This window comes from Falco peregrinus, chromosome 3 (assembly GCF_023634155.1).
Source record: "Falco peregrinus isolate bFalPer1 chromosome 3, bFalPer1.pri, whole genome shotgun sequence".
Classification (NCBI taxonomy): domain Eukaryota; kingdom Metazoa; phylum Chordata; class Aves; order Falconiformes; family Falconidae; genus Falco; species Falco peregrinus.
The window spans coordinates 105,313,862-105,333,961 of NC_073723.1; the positions used below are offsets into that span (position 1 = coordinate 105,313,862).

Here is a 20,100-nt window from a genome sequence, read left to right on the forward strand (position 1 = left end):
TTGTGTTTTACAAAGACATTTGAGGTTTGGGAATTCCTCGGTGGGCATTTTGTATGAACGTGTCTTTTCCTGTCAGCTGCCTATGAGTGGCTGCCTGGAACCACAGCTGACGTTGGAGAAGGACCTGCTCGGAAAACCTGCTCAGAAAACCCAGCGCCTCCCTTGCAGAGCTCTTGGTCCCCTGAGGAGCTGAGGATGTGCAGGATTTGCCCTCGTCTGTGATGAGCAACTCCCTCACCGCCCTGTGGGTGGGGGAAGCCACCAGAGAAAGCCACGCTCGGACTGAAGCAACTGGCGCTTCTGTCAGTCCCAGATCAGAGGGAGGTCACTGCTCCCTCTGCTCTGCCTGCCGCCCGCCGGGGCTGCACTCCGCCTCTGGCACAGCACCACCAGCCATCAGAAATATTTTTTAAGTGCGGGGAGAAGACGGTCATGACTCAGAAATGGCCTAGCAGGAACGTCCGCGGGAAGCTTTGCTCTAGTTTTATTACGGAGAGGTGAAGCAAAAATAAGAGTGAAGGAACTGCTCCAGCAAAACTGATGGCTGCAGAAGAGGGAGGAGAGCGAGCCGCAGCCCTCTTCCAGGCTGGGACTCCAGCAGCCGAGTGGCACGTGATGTATCAAGGCCAGATGAAATACGGAGGCAGTTCTTGAGGGTGCACCTGCCTGACTTTTTCATCTGCTTGGCAAGACAAGGTGTCAGATGTGGGAGCTACGTGCAAGGCAGAGAAGTGGGGTTGGATGGCATGGGTCCCACCGCCAGCACTGCCACTCTCTTTGGTGAAGGGAAAACAAATCTCACAGTAGCAAGGGTGCGCTGAAAAGGTCGTTTCTATTGTGGTGGCTGCTGCTATTGCAAAAGATGGTGAGCTCGCAGCTCCTCCCTCCAGGGTGAGATACAGGCAAGATGACCTAGCCATGGAGGGAGAGGAGAGAGCTTAAAAGGTCGGAGAATAAACCAAGCATTAAAATTGCCAGCAAGTCCAGGCTGGTTTTCCTGAAGGACACTAGAGATGTTGCTGCTTGACTGAGCACAGTAGACACTCCCAGACCTGATCTCCTGATACCAACAAGATCTTTCATAATTCCTTTAGCTTCTGCAGTGCGCTGAAAATACCTATCTTCTGAAATATTTACCTCATCCACTTCTTCTAGTAGAGATGAAAAGGAGTGTGAAATGCACCTATAACCTGATGGATCATCTGGCAGCTTTGGTAACTTTTAGCAGGGGGAGGTGCCAAATCCCATTTATGTCTCCAAGCCCAAGCTCTAAAGGATCGGACACCAATTATCACAGACAGGCAAAGGGCACTTGCTGGGAGAGGTGACAGGCACCTTGTTATCTACAGCATAATATGAGTACTGAACTCTTCTGGGTAGAAACTTTGCATGAGTTTTTGAACAGTAGGATAGAGGCATTGAGAGAGTGAGATACCCGATGTCCCTTGGAGTGGGAAAACTGAGACTCAGTGCTACCATGCCTTTCCCAGCTCAAGCAGGTCAAGGACCACCAGGAGGCAGCTTTTCCCGCCCCAAGTGCAGCTCACCCATGGACCAGAGCACTGGGGGTACAGAGCATGACCTACCATTCCTGCTTCTTGCAACATCTAGATCTGATTCCTTTCTGAACTGTATCTGGTATTACTACCGGCATGCAAAACAGCTTTCCTGCAGCCTCCCGTCAGTGCCATGCCTGCCCCGTGTAGTTCACAAAACCTGACAGTAGTCTCCGACTGTAGCCTGACTGCCTGCAAGCAGTGGAATGAGCTGGCTTCCTGCAAAAATCTTGCACAGAGCCTTCAAACAATGGTGGCAGGAGAGGATGAGCAAGTCTCTTCCCAGTGGTGATTTAGCACCTACACATCCACCGCGAAGTTCTCCAGCCCAGCCTCAACTGACTGAGCTTCCTCATTCCTCACAGGGTGCCCAAGCAGTGAGCTGAAACAGCAGCACTCCCATTGCAGCAAATGTCTGCAGCTTTGGCTTGTGGGGAGCAGCTGAGACCAAAACCACTTCCCCTGGGAAGATGAGGTCTCCAAAGCAAGGACATTGCTTAGAAAAGAGCCAGCTGACATGGGTACATGCAGACTCGTCACATCCCAGCACAGAGCCCTGCCCCCATTCAGACCTCCCTGGCGGGGCTAATATCATCATAAGTGTCTTCAGCATTATGGTTTCTGGCCAGAAATCTTCCGGTGAGATCTACAGACCAACTTTTTAATCCCTGAGACACTGAGATAAACCAGAACAGCTTTCCCAACCTTTTTGCCCAGGATTAAATTCAGTGACTTTTAGCACAATCGTTCATTGACTGCCAGAATGGCACCGCACCTGGGAGTGCTGTACATGGCTGAGAGGGAACGAAATGTTCCTGCACCTGCAAAACAAAGGGAAAACATTACTTCCTCCAGATTTGTGTGACAAAGCTCGAAAACACAAAATCTGAAAAATTCAAACCAGGCAAGAAGTCAGCACTGACCGTTCAAGGATTTAGCTGTGTCCCTTACCCTGGGGACTTCACTCTGCATGAGGAACTAGGGAGGGAGAGCCAGAGCCCCTTGAGACAGGAGCTGGCAGTTCCAGAGACCCTTTCCTTTCAGCAAACCTGTCTGCTGCCCTCCTCTGACCTTTTTCTGCTTTGCTCAGCCCCGTGTGACAGTCTCCCAGGAAAATGTCGCATAATGAAATTGCCTGATTCCTCCAGCTGTTCCCCCATTACCCACCCACCATGCCAAGGCTGCTGTATTTCCACCTGCCACTGAGATCGCGGAGAGCGCTTAATGGATTATGGCTGGATAAACAGTAAAACTGAGCATATGTGAACACTTCAGCCTCCCCTGTGCCTCCCGTGCTCCTGCTCAGTGGATGGAGAGGTCTGCCGGGCACATCTTCCAGGGCCTGAGGCTGCAGTGCCAGGCATTCCTGGATGCAGCTCAGGCTGGAGAGCTTGGCTGCATCAAGGGGGCTGGAGAGGTCAGAGGCGATGAGGATCAATGGATGGAAGCCGGGAGCTGCTGCTGTGCATTGACTTGTGCTCGCTGGTCTGTTCAGGGGGGTCCCAGGAGGAGATGGCTGGAGGGTTGTCAGGAGTGGGACTCTGCTCGAGTCCTGAGTGCTTTTTAGACGGAAGAGAGGGCAGAGCTCACTGGATCAGGCCATTAGCTACATGTGACAGACAAGATGTGTCTCAGGTAGGCATGGGGACTGAGCCAAAGAAGAGGAGAAGCAGCCCATCTCCCTGCATACGCTGTCCTCAGGGCTCCTCAGCCAGCACATCAACCCCTACATTTTTGTATCAACAGACACATGATGGACTGGTTTCTCATTCTTTAAAACTCAGTACTCATTCAACAGTTTCACACATAAACAATATAGACAGAAGTATGTACACAAAAATATTAAATGAGATAGATCTTTATTAGAAGCTTCCAGCATATTTTATCTGTTCTCCTCCTCCACAAAACTCCTCTTAACTGGATACGCAGCTGGTATAGTCCATACAGAGCCTGTACGTCTCTCTCTTGCTATTTCCTGCTACATATCTCACTGTACAATTGCACAGTGTTCTTTCTTATCAGCAATAATACATGGTTGTCAGTACAACTCTACACACATTAAAATTGCATGGCACTCTGCATTGCAAGGGAAGAGCTAAACCTCTCCTCTCTGGTTTCATAAGGCAAACATTGCCACAATGTTCCTATAAAGCTCATAAGCAGATCCACACAGGTATTCTGGGCAGGTTTCCCCCGGTACCTTTGTGGATCTGGTCCCTAAGGGCTTAAAAAATCTCACATTCGTGCTGTTACCAGACTTGGAAGTGCAGAAACCCCCTCATTAATAATGCCCTTTAGTGATCAAGAAGGCACTAGAAACCGGGAAGAACCACTTATTTTTAATTTTTCACCGCACTTTCCATTCTGGGGCCGCTCCAGCCCTCTCCAGCCCCACAGGTTACACACCCAGCCACAGCACCTCCTCACCCAACATCTCTTCCCAGCCCACTTTATGTCTCTGTGATGGGAGGCAGCGGAGGGACCAAGCTGTATATATAGACCCTTCATCTGGTGATTGTCAGAGCCATACATGTACACATACCTTTTCCTTCTCCTCTCCGACATGCTCCTGTCTTTGTCAGGGCTCTTTCCTGAGGCTCCCCGGTGCTCGGCCCCTTTCCCTGCTGGTCTTGCAGCCTCTTCTGTCCTGCGCAGCCTCCTGCAGGGCCCTTCCCAGCCACCCTTTCCCCTGGCCCTGGCTCCATGATACTTGCCTGTCCTCTGCCTATGGGAGTGGGATGTGACCTTGCAGTGGGTGCTCCTCACCCGCAGGGACAGGCACCGCATCTGTGGCTCTGGCTCAGCGGGACTGAAGGCGGCCACATGCAGCAGAAACCCTATCTCAGCCTCCTGAACTGTTAGACCGAGCCATGACTTCTTGGAGTGAAATCCAAGAGGATGAGTCCTCCTGCAGTGAGCCAAACTGGTCATGGGAGACTTGGCCCTTGCCAAGCGAGTGGCCCCTCTGTTGCCTTTAGCTGCTGCCCAGCTAGCCACACACAGCCAGCACATGCTTAGCAAAGCACCATGTTTGGGCAGAGACAGCTCTTCCCCAAAGCTCTCTCCTCTCTTCCTTCACAGATATCCCAGCTCTTTCATAGGAACAAAGCACTTTCCTGGTTTCTTTTGCTCTCTCTTCCCTCTGCCCCCTCAGTGCCTTCCTTTGCCACCAGCTGCCTTCAGCAGGGAGGATGGACAAGCAGGACCCTGCAACTGATGGTGTGACTACTCCTAGGAGATAGGACAAATATGCAAGAAGTGTGCAAAGAAAGAACAGAGCCAGCCCACGCCGGGCTCCTCTTCAGGTACAAACTGCCTACAGTACTGTAAATGACTATCACTGGAAGGGTCCTGCTTCCTGTGACATCCTGTCCCCTTAGGGATGGGTCCAGAGAAGTTTTGGTGCTGGGATCCAGGCTCCTCACGATGCCCAAGAACAAAGTCCCTGGCCTCTGCCTCCACCGTCCTCGCATGTCCTTGGGAAGCACCTCTGGTTTTGTGCTGGGCTAGGTCCGGAGGTGTCCTTCTCTGACCTGCCTTCGGAAGTAGCGGATAGCAGAAAGCGTGCCAAAACTTGCCAGGAACACTGGAAAAGAGCGCAGCACATTTCCAGAATGAGTCTGTGTGCTTCTTGCAAAGCCAGGGAGCTGGTGGAATCACCACCCCTGGAAGCATTCAAAAAATGTGTAGATGTGGTGCTTAGGGACATGTTTAGTGGTGGGCTTGGCAGTCCCAGGTTAACGGTTGAACCTGATGAACTTAAAGGTCTTTTCCAGCCTAAATGATTCTGTGATTCCAAACCTGATGGTCTTTCTCCAAACTTGAAGATCACAAGTTATGTGGCTCACTGTAATCCACAGGTCCTGGGGTGTGTGGGTGTGTGTGTCACTCCCCTCCCTTTCTCAGTCCCTTCCTGCCTTTGCTTTTCATCCCCACCCCACCATCCTTGTTCCCAGTGCATTCACTCCTGAGCTGTCCAAAGCCTGGCCAACTACATCTAGTCCTATAGTCTGGGCACAGGAATCACACCACCATTTCACAAGAAACAGCTGCTTTTGAGGGAAACACAACATAGACTTCATGCGTGTGGTAGAGATGAGTGGTGGTTAGATATACAGCTTCATGTGGAGATCTAGTGGGTCTAATCTCGATGAGAAAGCCACAGTAGGGTTTCAGGACAGTCCCTTCGTTTTCTACTTCTGTTTGCACCAGGAATATGCCAAGAAAAATATAATTTTGTGGGTTATCTGTGGATACTCTGATCCCAGCCAAGCAGAAAATACCCAAAACGCAGAATCAGAAAATGTAGAGATACAAAAAATAACTAATGGAGATGATACACAGAATCAAGCTCTTCTCTGTACTTTTAGCTAATATTTTTAGCATGGCTTATAAAAGAGGTTAAAACCCCCTGATCTGTGCCCAAGCAAAACTGGGAACCCAAGCCATGCCTTTGGATTTCCCAGTTTAAATTCAGACTTGATTTTGGTTTATGTGTTAGAGCCTGGGACATAGACAGGGAAATTTAGCTTGTTAGAACCTAAAATGCCAAAAAAGAATTGCCCAGGACGTTAAGCTGTCTCTGGCCTCCCCTCCTCACCTGGGTGCTTACTGCACTGGGTTATGCAATCCTGAGGGCACAAGGCCGTTACGTTTTTCACACCCTCTCTAAGGCCACATCTACCACCTAATACTAAGAAGGCAAGGAGGAGCAAGCCAAAAGCTCCTTGTGATGATTGCACGGAGCAACTTTAGCTAATGAGCTATTCTCAGCTCGGGGTGTCAGCTTCCTGTGTGACCTTAGCGGGGAACATTCCTCCCCTGGACAAGCAGCGGGAAGCCCTGACCCTGGCATCTCACCCCATGGCAGGGGCTCTTCGGTGCCCACGGGCTGGACCCTGCGCTCAGCTGCTGCCACCAGGGCAGCACTGCTGCACTCACTTGTCCCCTGCCCTGCTCACCCAGAGACCCGCACCCCTTGGGCCACAGCTCGGCTAATTTGTGTTGCCTGAGCTTCCTCTCTCCCCACCAGTTATTCCAAGTGCTGTGGTTGGAGAGGAGGGGAACTGACAGAGCTCCGTTTACTTGCAGGACTCAGTGCACCAGGGTAATACTTCAGCTAAGCTGTATTTAGAAAAAAGATTATACCTTTACAGCACATTGGAAAAATGCATGTGTTTGTCCCAGCTCAGACGATGGGAGTCTAAACCTGCATCCTCAAGGTACCGATTCAGCTTCTAACCAGCATGGATCCTAAAGAAGTCTCTCTTCCTCTGACACACTGGTCCTGGTCCCTGTCAGAGGCTGGATGGAGCAGGGCCAAAGCCAGGAATATGGACTTGTCCTACAGTTCAGTTCAAGTCAGCAGCCACTTTGTGTGGGGAAAGGACAACCTAAGTGAGTAGGAGTCAGGGCTGCCATTTCTATAGGAGAGAGAAGGTATTAGAAAGTAACGGGACAGTTTGGAAAAGCAGGAAAATGACTGCATTTTCCCACAGGGAGTGTTAGAGTGTTAGCATCCCTGCCTTTCTCCTCACTATGACTTCCATGGGGTCCTTTCCCACCCCTCTCCTGCCAGGCTGGGCACCATACGTACTGGTCTTCCAGGCATCCGGAGACTGCAGGTCAGAGGTCTTCACTGCCCAGGACGCAAAGGCACAGAAGACAAGGCACATGTCTTTGTGGGTCAGTGCCAGCGGAGCCTCAGGCCTCCCTGTGAGAAGAAGAGCATGAGGCTTGGGGTTTTACACTACCGCCTCTGCCACAGCAGGCTCCAGCTGCGTCAGGGCAGCGAGTCCCTTGCACTCCCAGAGAAATACATCCTTCTCACACATTCACCCTCCCAGAAGACCTTTTTTCAACATTGGTCAGGTCAAACATGTCTATTTAGGACTTGGGTATGTTTCCTAAGGAGAGGGGCACATTTTTCACCCCTCTCAGTTTTACACTTCGTTAAGAGCCCAAGGCAAGTATTTGTTAATGCTACCCATGGTCCTCAGAGGCACAGCCAGTGTGTCACTGCTTCCAGGACCTCTGCCTGCCTCACCACCTCCTGCCCACCTTCCCAGTGCAGCCCTGTGTGGTGCCTGGAAGGGGGTCTGGGGGGTAGATTTAGGAGAGAGCAGTTCCCGGGGTGGCTGCTGATGCACCAGGGCTGCAGGCAGGTCTCTCTGGGAAAGGTCTCCTTCCTGCAAGACAATGTACCAAGGCACATGCATCTCTAGGACAAGCATACGCCCCCCGAGAAGCACCAGTGCTCAGCATCTCTCCTTGGATCCCACCTCACTCCCGCTGCCTGCTAGGTCCAGGGAGGGAGACAGCCCTAAGTGCTCTGCATTTTTTTCTTTGCTGGAGTTCCAAGCCTGGTACAACCTGAAGGCATGTTGCAAGAGTAGGTTATTTTTGCTCCTATGTTTATTTGATCAGGCTTTTAATTAAAACGGGTTTATTAATTATCTACAATGATGGCAAAGGGGGTTTTCTCTGTGCAAACAGACCGGAAGCTCTATTTTGAGGCACCCTTTGGGATGACTCATTCATTGTTTGGGTTTAATATTAACTATGAGGCGCTGTGGCTGTAAGCATCATATAAGCTTTAAGATAAATATGCTGGCTGTCCTAGTGGGTCAGACTTGCTGTCCCTTCGTTCCTGTTTCTCTTACCTTCCTCCAGTAACAGTTAATGTTCAGGTAACCTCTGAGGTCAAGGGTGTTTTTGACATTAGCATGTGTTTTAAAGTCCCCACACACCTCTTTCAGCTGGAAGCCTTGGACATGTCCCACTCTGTGCACACCCTTTCCCCCACAGATATTAGATGGATTAGCAGCCCAGCAGCCACTGCCTTATCTCAGGGGCAGGAGTTCTTTGGTACAGAAGGATTTTGCTGCTCTGCCTCCCACTCCCTCATCAGAAATACAGGTATGTGGTTCTGCAGGCAGTCGGATGGTGGTGGGGTAGGGGATTCCTGTCTCTACCAGACCCTGCAATAGCACCAGCCGTGTTCAGTGCAGCTGTCCACTTCAGTACGTTTTCCTTGGTCAGAGGGCAAAAGAATAGATTAGAGCCACAGTAAGTTATATGCATTCAGGGGGGACAACTGAATCAGCTAGGACAGGGACTTTCGGCCAGGGTGAATTTCAGCCTGTTGCATGCATTCTGTCATGACCACCTCTGCTCCAGGACCAGGGTTTGTGGAGAGAAAAGCAAGTTATGCACAGGATATACCCAGATTCCCTGTCCATGCCTCCTGCAGTGCTGGGAGCCAGCCCGTGGGGTCTGGCCAGCAGTACTTGCTTGGCATAGGGACAGTGTGAGCATCGCAAGAGAGAGCCAATGTGACACAGCATGTCGTGGTGGTGGCTTTAGCCGCGCTTCCCCTGCTAAAGCCCAGGGCTGCTGCGTGGCAAGGTGAACATGCCAGGAGGGTGATTTCAGAGCAGCTACACCTGGCAAAGCCCACCAAAATGCTCCCATTTGTAAGGCCGCTGTAGCTGGAGTGGCGGTGGCTGCGGCAGGGCCAGAGCTGGCTACCAGGCTTCCCCAGGGGCAGTGGGAGCAGGGGAGATCACACAAGGCAGAGGCACATCCCTGAGTGCAGCAGCAAGTTGGGGCCATCGGGCAGGGGGTAGCAGTGCTTTACCTGTCAGTGCAAGGGCCATGTCCAACGTTTCTGACCGTGCCTGGCCTCTTCCCAGTGGGACGAGGGGGAGCTTCTCTCCAGATCCTCTCTGCACAAAGGACTGGGGGGCAGGGGCCTGGCCTCTGATGAGATGCATTGGCCTTTGCAGGAAGGACTTAAAAGCCCCTACGGCCTTCCTCACCTCGGAGGTTGGAGTGATTGAGAAAATCTGCCTCCAGCCTGCCCTGTTCCCAGGCCTGTCTGGAAAGAAGTGTTCATACACCTCAGGGACTGAGATAACCAGGGAGTCTTTGACTGGAGCTGAGTTGGAGTCCTCCTTTTGCAGCCGAGCGTGGTCCAAGCTGCTGAACTTCTTTCGCCTCCTGTCTTTACTCTTGACTTTTTTCCTGTTTCCTTCTGGTTCATTGAAAAAATATTCATACAGTTCAGGCAGGGACATTTCCCTTTCCAAGGGTGCTTTCTCCCCCTCCACTGAGTTCTCCACTCCTTCTTCTTCCCCTTGGGAGTCACAGAACAAATACTCATACATCTCAGGCCAACTCACGTCCAGGGTGTCTCTCCCTGCAGAGGCCCCAGCTGCAAAGCACGGGGGGGCCAGCTGCCCAGGGATCTCAGCTGCAGGCTCTCCATGAGCTCCGTCAGCAGCATCTCCTCCAGAAGCTGCCACACTCTTGGGAGGGAGAGGCTTCCCTGGTATCTCCTGGCATGCCGCTCCCAAAGGAGCCATGGCTTCACTGGCAGGGATCGCCAGCACATCGTCACACACACCCAAGGCACCAGCCTGCCCTGGCTTTGAATGCTTGGTGGCCTTCGCCTTTCCCAGGGGCTGTGCCCCTGGCTCCTTTGCCTTCTGCTTCGGGGGAGCGCCCGCGGCTGGATCACCCTCATCCACACCAGGGCTGGGCACTGACCGTTTGCTCTCCCCTGCCTCCTCGCTCCCCAGCTTCACAGGAGCTGGCTTGGCTGCCTTCTCCTTCCCTTTGCTCTTTCGTGAGGACAGTGGCGAGCTTAAAGGTGCCTTTATGGGTACCACGGTCCCCTGCGCTGCAGTCCCTGCAGTCTCCCTGTCCCTCTGGGCTGCCTCTGTGGCACTGGCTCCACGTTGCTTGCGGCTCTTTCTCAGCTGTCCTGGCACCTTGGGCCTCACGACCTCCGGGGAGCCAGCCGGGGAGCTCGGCTCGGCAGCCGCTCTCTCCCTGCTCGCCTCCTCCTGCGCTGGGCAGCTGGGCGCTCTGGGCGCAGTCTCCAGGGCAGGGCTTGGGGGATGGTCACGCAGAGGTCCCCGTAGCCCAGACTCCGAGCGGGAAGTGTTGCTAGGACTTTTCCTCGCTGAACCCTCTGGGGAGGCAGCCAGTGCCAGCGACCTGCCTTGCGTTGCCGTCCCCGGTTGTGCTACCACTGGGCTGCCATAGGGCTGCTGCCCTCCTGCATCCCTTCCCTGTTCAGGGCCGCTCGTTCCAGCCGGGTGGCTGGGAGGCTCCATGGCCTGACTGTTGCTGGCTGCTCCTTTCTCCGATGCTGATGCCAACTGCAGTGCTGCTGCTTCACATGCTGCGTCCTGTCCTGAGCTGCTCTCGGCTGTGCCGTCAGTGGGGCCAGCAAGGGTGGCTGCAGGGGGACAGGGGGGCTGCCTCCCCTGCGTGCTGGGCATTGGAGCAATCAAAGGGCAGCTGGGCTTGTCGCTCTCACACAGAAACCTGCCGACCGAGCCCAGGTCCGCTTCGTCCTCGCTGCCCGAGAGAAGCTCCGGCAGGGAGAGATGCCCACCAGCAGGCCAGCGCAGGGAGGCGTCTCCAGGCACCCCACGTGGGACAGAGCTCCCTGTGCCAGGCCCTGGCCTGCTGCCCACCCTCACTGTGATCTGCCCATTTGTGCTGGCACGGCAGTCCCTCCCCGGCACGCCGTCCCCTTGTTCAATGTCACTGAGACACTGCTCCTCAGCCGTGGCCAGGGCGGCTGGTGCTAGGTTGCATTCTTCCGACGCCAAGAAGAACTCAGCCCAGTCCCTGTCATTCAGCTGGATGCTGTACTCAAAGTTGTCCATGCCTGCAGCAGCAAAGCAAGAGGAGGGGGCCAGAGAGATCAAGGCATGAAGAGGGGGTATCAGCATCAGCAGACATAGCAGAGGTATATGCCCCAAACTCTTCCCCCCAGATTCCTGCCCTGCTTCCCTGTCACCGGCATTCACTCATCCTCACTCATTTCCAGCTGAAAATGGTGAGAGGTGAGGGCAGCTCCTGGCAGGCTCAGCCAGACAGGTATGGTTGTGCTGGACCATAACCCAGCCAGCAGTGACAGAGACCACTACCACCCCCCTCAGGTCCCTTCTGCCTCTGCTCCCCGAGCACAGCAGCACAGATGGGGTGGAATTCTCTCCACAGCAGCACAGCAGTATTGCACTTCACATACCCCTTCCCTACTCCTTTTGCCTTTAAAAAAGTGGGGGGGGGATATGCTCGTGAGCATTCCTGCTGCCACAGCATCATGCATGAAGGTAGCACGAAGCACAGTCCAAACAAGGACATTCCAGCCAGACATGGCAGCTCCGTCCATACCCATGGCTCTCGGGAGGGAGATGCAACAGAGCCCAAAACCAGCAGAGGGGATCCAACGGTAGGAGAAGAAGCAGAGAAATCACAAAGCTGCATCCTACCTGTACCACAATCTAAGCCAGTGATGGAGCCATTCAAAGAGCCACGCAGAAAAATCCTTCCAGCACAACATGATGCTGTACCCTTGATGGGGGCAGAGAGCTCGGCTCCAGCACAGATCCATTCAGGGGCTAAAAATAGACACCTCCCCCTCCCTCCCCAGTGTGTCACTTGAGATCCGAGTGTGATGGGTTCAGAGAGGGCAGGCCCATATATAGAAGCTGGTGGGGAAGATGTGAGGGTGCCAGCCAATGTGTTTCTGTCCCACAGCCTCTGGGGTCTCTGAGACCACACCTGATGCCCACTGCTCTGTTCTGCCCTCTGCCTGGGGTTATTCTGTGGGATGACCAGCAGGGAAGGGGCCCAGGCCCCAGAGCTCCAGCCTTTAGCACAAGGCGCAGCATGACATCTGGATGGCTTTTTACAACATACCCACCTCTTTGCCTCAGTCTGCAGGTTACCCGTTTCTAAAGTGACAGAAACATGCCTTGGGGTGTCATTTGTCTATGTACTCATAGGGCACTTATTGCCAACCCACTGCAGATTCACATCAAAGGACCACAGCCAGCATCACGGTCTTATGACAAGCCTTGTGTGGTGCGTGGCAGCCATCCCATGCACCCCAGGAGCATCTGGTGCAGGTGGCAGAGGGAGCCATGGGTTGGAGACTCAGGGTGAGCCTGGCATGAGGGAGTTACAGGGAAGCAACTGGCTGAGGGTTGCCTGGCGGGTCAGCAACCATGGCCAGAAATAGCCCTCAGCTCCTGCAAGTGCTGGAGCCTGCCTCCTACTGCATGCCCTCCCTGTCCCAGGGTTCAGAAATAGATGCCCTGAAGTAGCTGCCTGCAGCACTGTGCCTGTGAGTGCAAGCCCAAGCCCAGTCCCAGGCCCTGCTGCCCCCAGAGGGGACAGCACTGCCCCCAGACTCCGGCCACCCCTTGTGTCTCTGGGCTGCCGTAGACCCAAACTGCAGATGGCCACTTGTGTAGATGCTGTGGGAGCCCAGCAGGACCCAGGTGCCCTGCGTCCACCTCGAGGGTGCCAGCAGAGCTGGGGTGCTGGCCATGCCACATGGCATGCTCCAAGGGGCTGGGGAACAGCACCCAGCTCCTGTCCCACAGGCTGGAGGGCAGCAGTGCCTCTTGCCCTGCCCTGCCAGCACCTGCCAACCTGCAGGAATGAAGGTCCCCGCCGTGGCTGCCTTCCCGCACGGCACTGCCAAGGAGTGAGCCAGAAGCTCGTAGCCCACCAACAGCTGGAGCTGAAGTGTGCTGCCCCACGCCACCGGGTAAATATTGACCAGGACACGCTTCCTTTCTCCATGCTCTGGGCTGACGCACACAGGGAGCTTGTCAAGCCAAGAAAATATGGAAGGAAAGAGGTCTGCTGCCTTCCCATCCTATCTCATTTCTGATCTGGCTACACCCTTCTCCCTCTCCCTCCTCACACGCGCTTGCAGACGCAGAAGGGAAACCAACTGACTTCCTTTTCTTGGCTGCAGTCGACTTCCTTCCCTTTGAGTCCGGCAGCCAGGGTTAGTCAGAGAAACCTTTAAACTCTGCCTTGCGAACCACAGCAGAGAACATAAAAGAGACAGAGGCAGCGAGATGGAACTGGAAGCCAGCAGAGAGCTGGCAGCCCGCATTATCAATGTCGCATTTAAAGCCAGTGCTGGAGCAGCCACACACCAAACCCAACAGGAACTATACACACCCCACCACATGTTCCACCCTGGCCTCAGAGACACAAACAAGTCTCGGTGCAGGAGACATCCAAGTATTTATTTAGCTGTCCAGGGTAAAGCCCACACACTGTCCTTGGGGAAATTATGCATCTGCTAGCACTTCCCTGCCTTCCTCTGGGAGGACCATATAAGCACAGCGTGGACTCCAAGGGCAAGGCATGCTGCCCCAAGCCATGCAGGCTGCAGAAGGGACATTATGCTGTCTGTGAAGGACATCCAGCAGTTGCAGCCCAAACAGACCGTCTCTGATTACCTTCTGGCACCTGGTGCGTGACCCTGTGCCTCTCTGGGATACCTGGCTCCAGCCCTCCAGAGCTCTCTCCAGAGGAACTGGTGCCAGATGCTGGGATGCTGCAGGGCTGCTCCAGCACCTCCAGACCAACGTGACCGTGGATGTGACCAGCTCAGCTACAGACAGGCGGGCACAGGCCTCTCCACCACCTCCCAGCACCTCCAGTATTGACACTTTGCTATTAAGGACATTATATAAATAACTAATGTCAACGTGTAATTAGAGAAGGGCCTGAAATAAAGCAGGAGATGAGGCCCTTCTCTGCCTGATGACATAGGACACAGCGTGGGAGAAAGAGCCAGAATCAAGGGCATGGAAAAGGGAGTGAGGCAAGAAAACCAAGAGTGCCACAGAGGGGCATTTACATGGGCATAAAGACCCCTTCTGTGGCTTCAGGCTTGACATTTGTTACTCTTGGTGTAAAGGGACCACAACAGACCGGCAGAGGGGAGGGGAGCTATCAGAGCTATATAGAATAATACTCTAAGATAAGCAATTTCCTATGCAGGAAACTCTGTATGGGAGAATTCTACCTTCACAGAGCTTTTAAAATCAGCACTAAACCAACATGAGTATGGGGGTTTTGGCTGAATTCACTGCTGAGACAATGCAGACAGCGCAGAGAAATGTGGGTCTGATATAGACTTGTCACATGCTGCCTGTTAGGGGAGGAAGAGAGTGATGAGATTGCAGGAAAAGCAATGGAAAAAAAAAAAAACCCTAGCCATAATGTGAAGAGAGATACGTCTGCAGTTTCAGGAGCAAGACGTCATTGGCCCTTGCTGCTTCCCACTGCCTGGGACAGACAGCTCTATTTGCAGCCACTTTCTCATGCTTTCTTCCGCTTTGGCTTGATCATCATCCTTCAGCCTCGGTCACTGATACAGCATGGCCTTGTCTGCCTATCTCTGGCTGATCCCTGGACTCTGGTCTTCCGCTCTCAAGGGACTAGCCTTTCCATCTTACGATCTCCTCTGATTTGATTCATTTTCCCCCCTTCCATAAATTCCTGCAAGGTACAAACTGTCATGTGGATAGCTCAGCTCTTCATGTCCAAGAGCTGCTTGGGTACAGCTTTGACCTTGCACTGCTAACAGCCATGAGACCTCCCTTGTGACAGGGAGAGAGGAAACAGGGAATTTAGATCTACCCCAAAGAAAGTCTAGAATTTAACAGTTACTCTATGCTGAGGAAGGGGTTAAGTCTACATTGAAACTCAAAGTGCAACCAAGCTGTAACCACCAGTCTGGTTTTGCTGGTTTGGGGGCAGGTGAGTGGCTAGGAATTATCACCCCCAAACCATAAGAGGTCTGCATTGTTATTGTCTAAACCCTTTAACTGTTTTGGTTTGGTGTTTTGGGTTTTTTTTTTGCCTGAAACTCAGTCCCCAGGCTCTCTAAAAATTCAGGCCCATGCCTCCCGCGCAGCCAGCAGCGGGCTCACTCAAAGGTCAGCCTGAGCTGACTTGAAACTCAGCCCGCACTTGCCTGAAACTCTGCCAAGCTCTTCCAAAAGGCTTGTATCCTGGCCTGAGTTTCGGGTTGCTAATCCAAGTCTCACTGGGTTTCAGGTTTCCGTGCAAGCTTTGGCTTTGCTCTACACAAGAATAGCCGCAGGCCACATCTATTCTGCTGGCTGGACCTTTCCTGCCAGGGCAGGGATGGCAGCAGGCAGCCACCTCAGTGCCAAGAGCAGGCAGGGCAAGCAGGGCACACAGCTGCCTCAGAGGCACAGGACACAGATAGGCTCCATGTCCATAACCCTGGGCTCACCGTCCCTTGGGGACAGGTTCTGCAACTCTCCAGCTTTGCCCCTCTCGGGGTGCTGCCAAGGGGCTGCAGGCACCATCCTGCCCCGGAGCACTGCACGGCAGAGGACGCAGCGGCACAAGCTATGGCCGTCGGAGCCCCAGGAGCAGTTGCTATAGCTGTCAGAGGACAGGCAAGACCTAAACTGCCATGAAGCTTAGCAGTGCAGTTACCCCGGTGGATTGTTTTAATCCTAAATCCAGCACAGTAATACCAGACCAGTGCATGATCTGTTGTGGCTGTAAGTGTTTCTGGCTTGGGACCAGCAGCCGTAAGGGCAGGTGACCATTGTCATGTCACAGCTGCCTCACTTTTCATGTTGCTCACCAATGTGAGACAAACGAAGCATGCCAAGCTCTCTCTCTGCAAGTCATACCCAGACAGATAGAGCTATTCTATGTTTTTTACAAGGCCTGAAAAGAGGCTGCTGGGCTGAAGTTCCAGCTCATAGGAATCAGTTTCACAACTGAATGCAACCGCATCAGCATTTTACCTGTGGAACTAATTTTTCCTGCCATTTCCACTAGATGTCACTTATAGCCAGAAAGTTAGCAGTTTCCCTAGATTTTTAACCTCCTCCTGATGTGCAGAACTATGTCAATCCTAAAAAGGGGTCTTAGATGTCCAGGAATTAGGGCTGTAATGGTATTAGAGCAGTCAGGACTGCAGGCTGTAAGAGAGGGGTGTAGGGGAAGCAAACATCTCCTGAGCCTCCCATCCAGCTGGTGTGGTGCCTCTAGGAGAAAGGAAAAAGCTATGTTTTGTAAGGCTGGAAGAGCAGAGTCTTTGCTAACACTGACTTGTGCATGTTGGGAGTCTCTACAGCAAGCCTGTTGCGCTTTGCGCTGTAATGTTAGATGTTCAGTGATCCACGCAGGTAGGTCACAGCTGTCACGTGTGGGTGTCCAAATCTCTGAGCCAGCAGGCAGCTCTATCTCTGCAGTCACCAACCCATCCTGAGTGCTTTGGGGTAAGGGCTGTTCTGCCTTTGCACATCATTTCACACATGAGGTACTTGGCCCTGAGCGGGGGCACAGTAACACTACTGCAATGCAAGGCAGCAATACCAGCAGTCTCCTGACCCTGGGGTCACAGCATGGACCGGTGCCAGGGTCACTTCAACCCTCTGGACAGCAACAAAACCACCAGCGGCATCTCCATCCTAGTGCCCAAGCAGCTGCCTCCCTCACCCTACAGCGCTGGAACTGCTTCCAAGTGCTGGCCCAGATCTTTCCTTCAGGGCTTTTCTTCATATGCAAAGCAGAGGGGTGCAGGCAGCCCAGAGCATTGCTGAGCCACCCCTTACACCCCCCTCCACCCCACAGCAGGACCTGCCTGCCCTCCCCATAGCCCTTTGCAGTCCCGTCCCCCACCCCCCGGCAGGCTGAGCCGGGGGGAGCTCCTCTCCCAGCCTTCCCGGGAGGCTGCCAGGGGCTCAAGGGCAGGAGCAAAGGCTCCTCTGTGTGTGCTCCCCCCACTGCTCCCACTGCCCCTACCCCAGCACGCTCCACCGCTGCTTCCTCTGCTGCTGGGGAGGTAGCACTGAAAGGGTGAGAGCTGCCCGAGCTCGACATGGGAGCAAGTGCGACTGCACCTCTCACTTCTGGGATCAGGCTTTCTGCAGGATGGATGCCACTGTATCAGCTACTTCCAGCTTGCCACTAAGGGTTTAACCAGCTATTTTACCAGTGCTTAGCAAAAAAGTGGGGTTTTGGGCAATCCCAGATGGAGATGAGCTGGTGCTCAGACCCATGTGGTAAAGGTATAAAGGAAAACTCACAGGAGTGTGAGCTGGTGTCTTGGGCCACCTCTTTGCGGTTTTTATCCTGCACCCAACATTGCAATGTGAGGGAGAGAGGCTGCTTTGGGCTGGAGCGGCGTCGGGGAAGGCAGTGCTGGCCAGCATGCTGACCCTGGCCCTTGGGAGCAAGAGCAAGCTCCGGGATAAGACATGGAAAGAGAGAAGGACCTGAGGCTTTCTCACAGAGTGTCAACTTGGCAAAGCTGTTCCCTCCCCATTCTGGCTGTGGGCCTGGAAAGGGCAACGGTAGCTGGACCTGCAGCCACAGCTCCATTTTTCTGTCCAAGTTTCTGATTAATTATGTTTTGGGTTGAAAGGGCCTCCCACCCCAGCCCCAAATGCAAGCTGTTCCACATCTGCAGGACTCTGTCAGTCTTCAAGGTCCCGAGTTCTTCACCCTGCTGCTGCCCACCCCCTTCCAAACAGATCCTATTCCCGGCTGAACAGGGCATCGCGGTTGTGTTATTCTAACTCCCAGCATATCGGCCACTCCACTGATCTCAGCCCACCCACTGTCAGCAGCTTCAAAGAGCAAAGGAGAGGTCAGGTTGCAAGCACAACAGACACCAGTAGCTCCTTGCACTCGGCTGCTCTGCTCACCCTCTCTCCCCAGGGCGCAAGAGTCCAGGAGCAAAGGCTCCCACTCCAGGGGAGGCTGCCTTGTGCAGCACTCCAGTCTGGCTTGAATTAAATCAGCCTTGGAGAACTGATGACATTAACCCTCTGAAGGCCGAGGCTATAAGATGGGAATCCCAAAGCGCTCGTTTGTTATGGAGAGCTGCGCTCCCCTCTGCCCATGGAAAGAGCTTTCGAAGCACCCAGGGACGTGCCAGCACTGCTTGCTGCAGCAAGGGAGAGTGATATTCGTGCCAGCTGTTGAGAAGCAAGCTGTGCCAACGAGCAGCACTGCAGAGCATTGCACTGTGCAGACTGATCCCCAAAGCCTGACAAGTCCAAATGCCACTGTCAAAAAAGCTAAAGCTCTCTGCAAGTTGACGGCTCCCAAGGACCTGACTACATCATTCACCTGCTTTTGAAATACGCTGCCTTCAGTCACCTGTGAATTAAAAGCCCTGATCCTCTGAATAGGTCTTCCCAGGGAGTTAATTTGTTTCCACATTTTGAATACAAAAGCCCCCACAGAGAATCACGGCCAGGAGAATAACAGCCAGTGGTCCCTATCTCCTCACATTGATGATTGTTACAGAGGTTTCTGAGACAAAATTAGGATTAGAGCTGGGCCAGGACCACAACAATTCCTGATTATCCATTTGAGTGCCTAAGGCAGTGTGTGAGCTTGCAGGCCTCCCAGCAGCCAGGGTAGAGCAGCAAGTGTAAACCCGAGTCTGGACAAAGGAAGGAGCCTGATTTACATCCCAGTAACACCTAGAGCTCCTGCCTGCCTGCCAGGGGGTGGGGGTTCTGCTGAGGGAGCCCAGTACAAGGGAGAAAAACTGTGTGGGCATGGAGAGAACAGTCAAACGTGACGTGATGGGAGACACAGAAGCACAGGGCTGGGACACGATGTTCCAGCGATCACTGGTGTCCCAGTTTTGGTGGCAAAATCAGAAAACAGAGCCTGGCTGGCTCCAGGGACCTGTACACTGCTCTTGTCCACTAGACTGGGATGGCTCAACTGGCCTTCACAAGTCCTGATCTTAGATGTGGGATATCTTTGTAGTCCTGCGGCCAGGGAACAGAAACATCTGGACGTGATTCCTCTGCCCTCTCTGCAAAGCCTAAACAGTGTTAAGGGACAGAGAGTTATTTGGAACCATCTAACTGCGCTGTGCACACGCAAGCAAGCATATCCAAGCCCAGCACCATCTTACGGAGATGACAGGTTTTTCTGTGGCTCTCACCTCCACTTGATCCCTGCTTATGACTATTCAAACACAAGTCAGGTCAATGCTGGCCACTCAACATGTTGTTACTCCCCTTAACTGGGTCTGGGAGCTCCCTGCCACACCTGCAGCTTGAGCTGGATGATCATGCTGCCTTCACGAAGGCAGAGCAGCTCCCTTACAGCAGGCTTCTCCGCCTTTGCTCCTGCACCCATCTCCAGCTGCACAACCCCATGTTCAGAGCTCTGTGTTTTCCAGCACAAAGACCACTGCCTGGAAAGCGCACATGCTGTACACAGTTGGATGGCCGTGGATCAATCTGCCTCCAAGCAGAACCAAACCAACCCACCTACCTCTATCAGGCTATTGTATTGTCTTTTGAGGAAATTTTATTGTTCCAGTCTTTGAAATAATGTTTCAGCAAAACCTTTCCACAGCAGCGATTTCTTCACACCTTCCTGTCTTCCCCACATCACATCTGGGAATCCTGTTTTAAGTGCACATTTTTTCCTTCCCTTCTTACTGAAAGTAAGATATTTCCTCTCCCTATTCCTCGTTGAGTGTAGTGGGTGTGCAGCTTGCATTTGTATTTGCATACCACTTATTTGGGTTCTGGCTAGGGACTGAGTGTTTCTGAGCTATTGAGTTCCTTTGCACGCTGCAAAAATTCTTGTGGTTCTTTGAAAAGAACTTAAGGTAGCAAATCCTGGCCTAGCATGATAAGGAAAATTGTATTTTTTAGCTCCAGTCAGGCTTTTTACTGGC

General features: G+C 53.1%; 1 protein-coding gene across 1 annotated transcript; it reads right to left on the reverse strand.

Moving 5' to 3' along the window:
• Positions 1–457: 457 nt before the first annotated feature.
• Positions 458–11,939, reverse strand: PERM1 (PPARGC1 and ESRR induced regulator, muscle 1). Its single transcript, XM_013299910.3, has 4 exons — positions 11,849–11,939; positions 9,196–11,241; positions 7,153–7,269; positions 458–5,142 (listed from the first exon to the last, which is right to left on the reverse strand). Exons 2-4 carry the CDS (start codon positions 11,237–11,239, stop codon positions 5,063–5,065), a joined length of 2,241 nt encoding a protein of 746 aa, XP_013155364.2. The 5' UTR covers positions 11,240–11,241; positions 11,849–11,939; the 3' UTR covers positions 458–5,062.
• Positions 11,940–20,100: the final 8,161 nt, after the last annotated feature.

Coding starts and splice junctions, on each gene's coding strand:
- PERM1 (XM_013299910.3), bottom strand. CDS start 11,239: ATGGACAACTTTGAGTACAGCATCCAGCTGAATGACAGGGACTGGGCT. Junction 7,270..9,195: donor CATGGCCCTTGCACTGACAG/GTAAAGCACTGC, acceptor TTCTTCTCACAG/GGAGGCCTGAGGCTCCGCTG. Junction 5,143..7,152: donor TCCGGATGCCTGGAAGACCA/GTACGTATGGTG, acceptor GCTCTTTTCCAG/TGTTCCTGGCAAGTTTTGGC.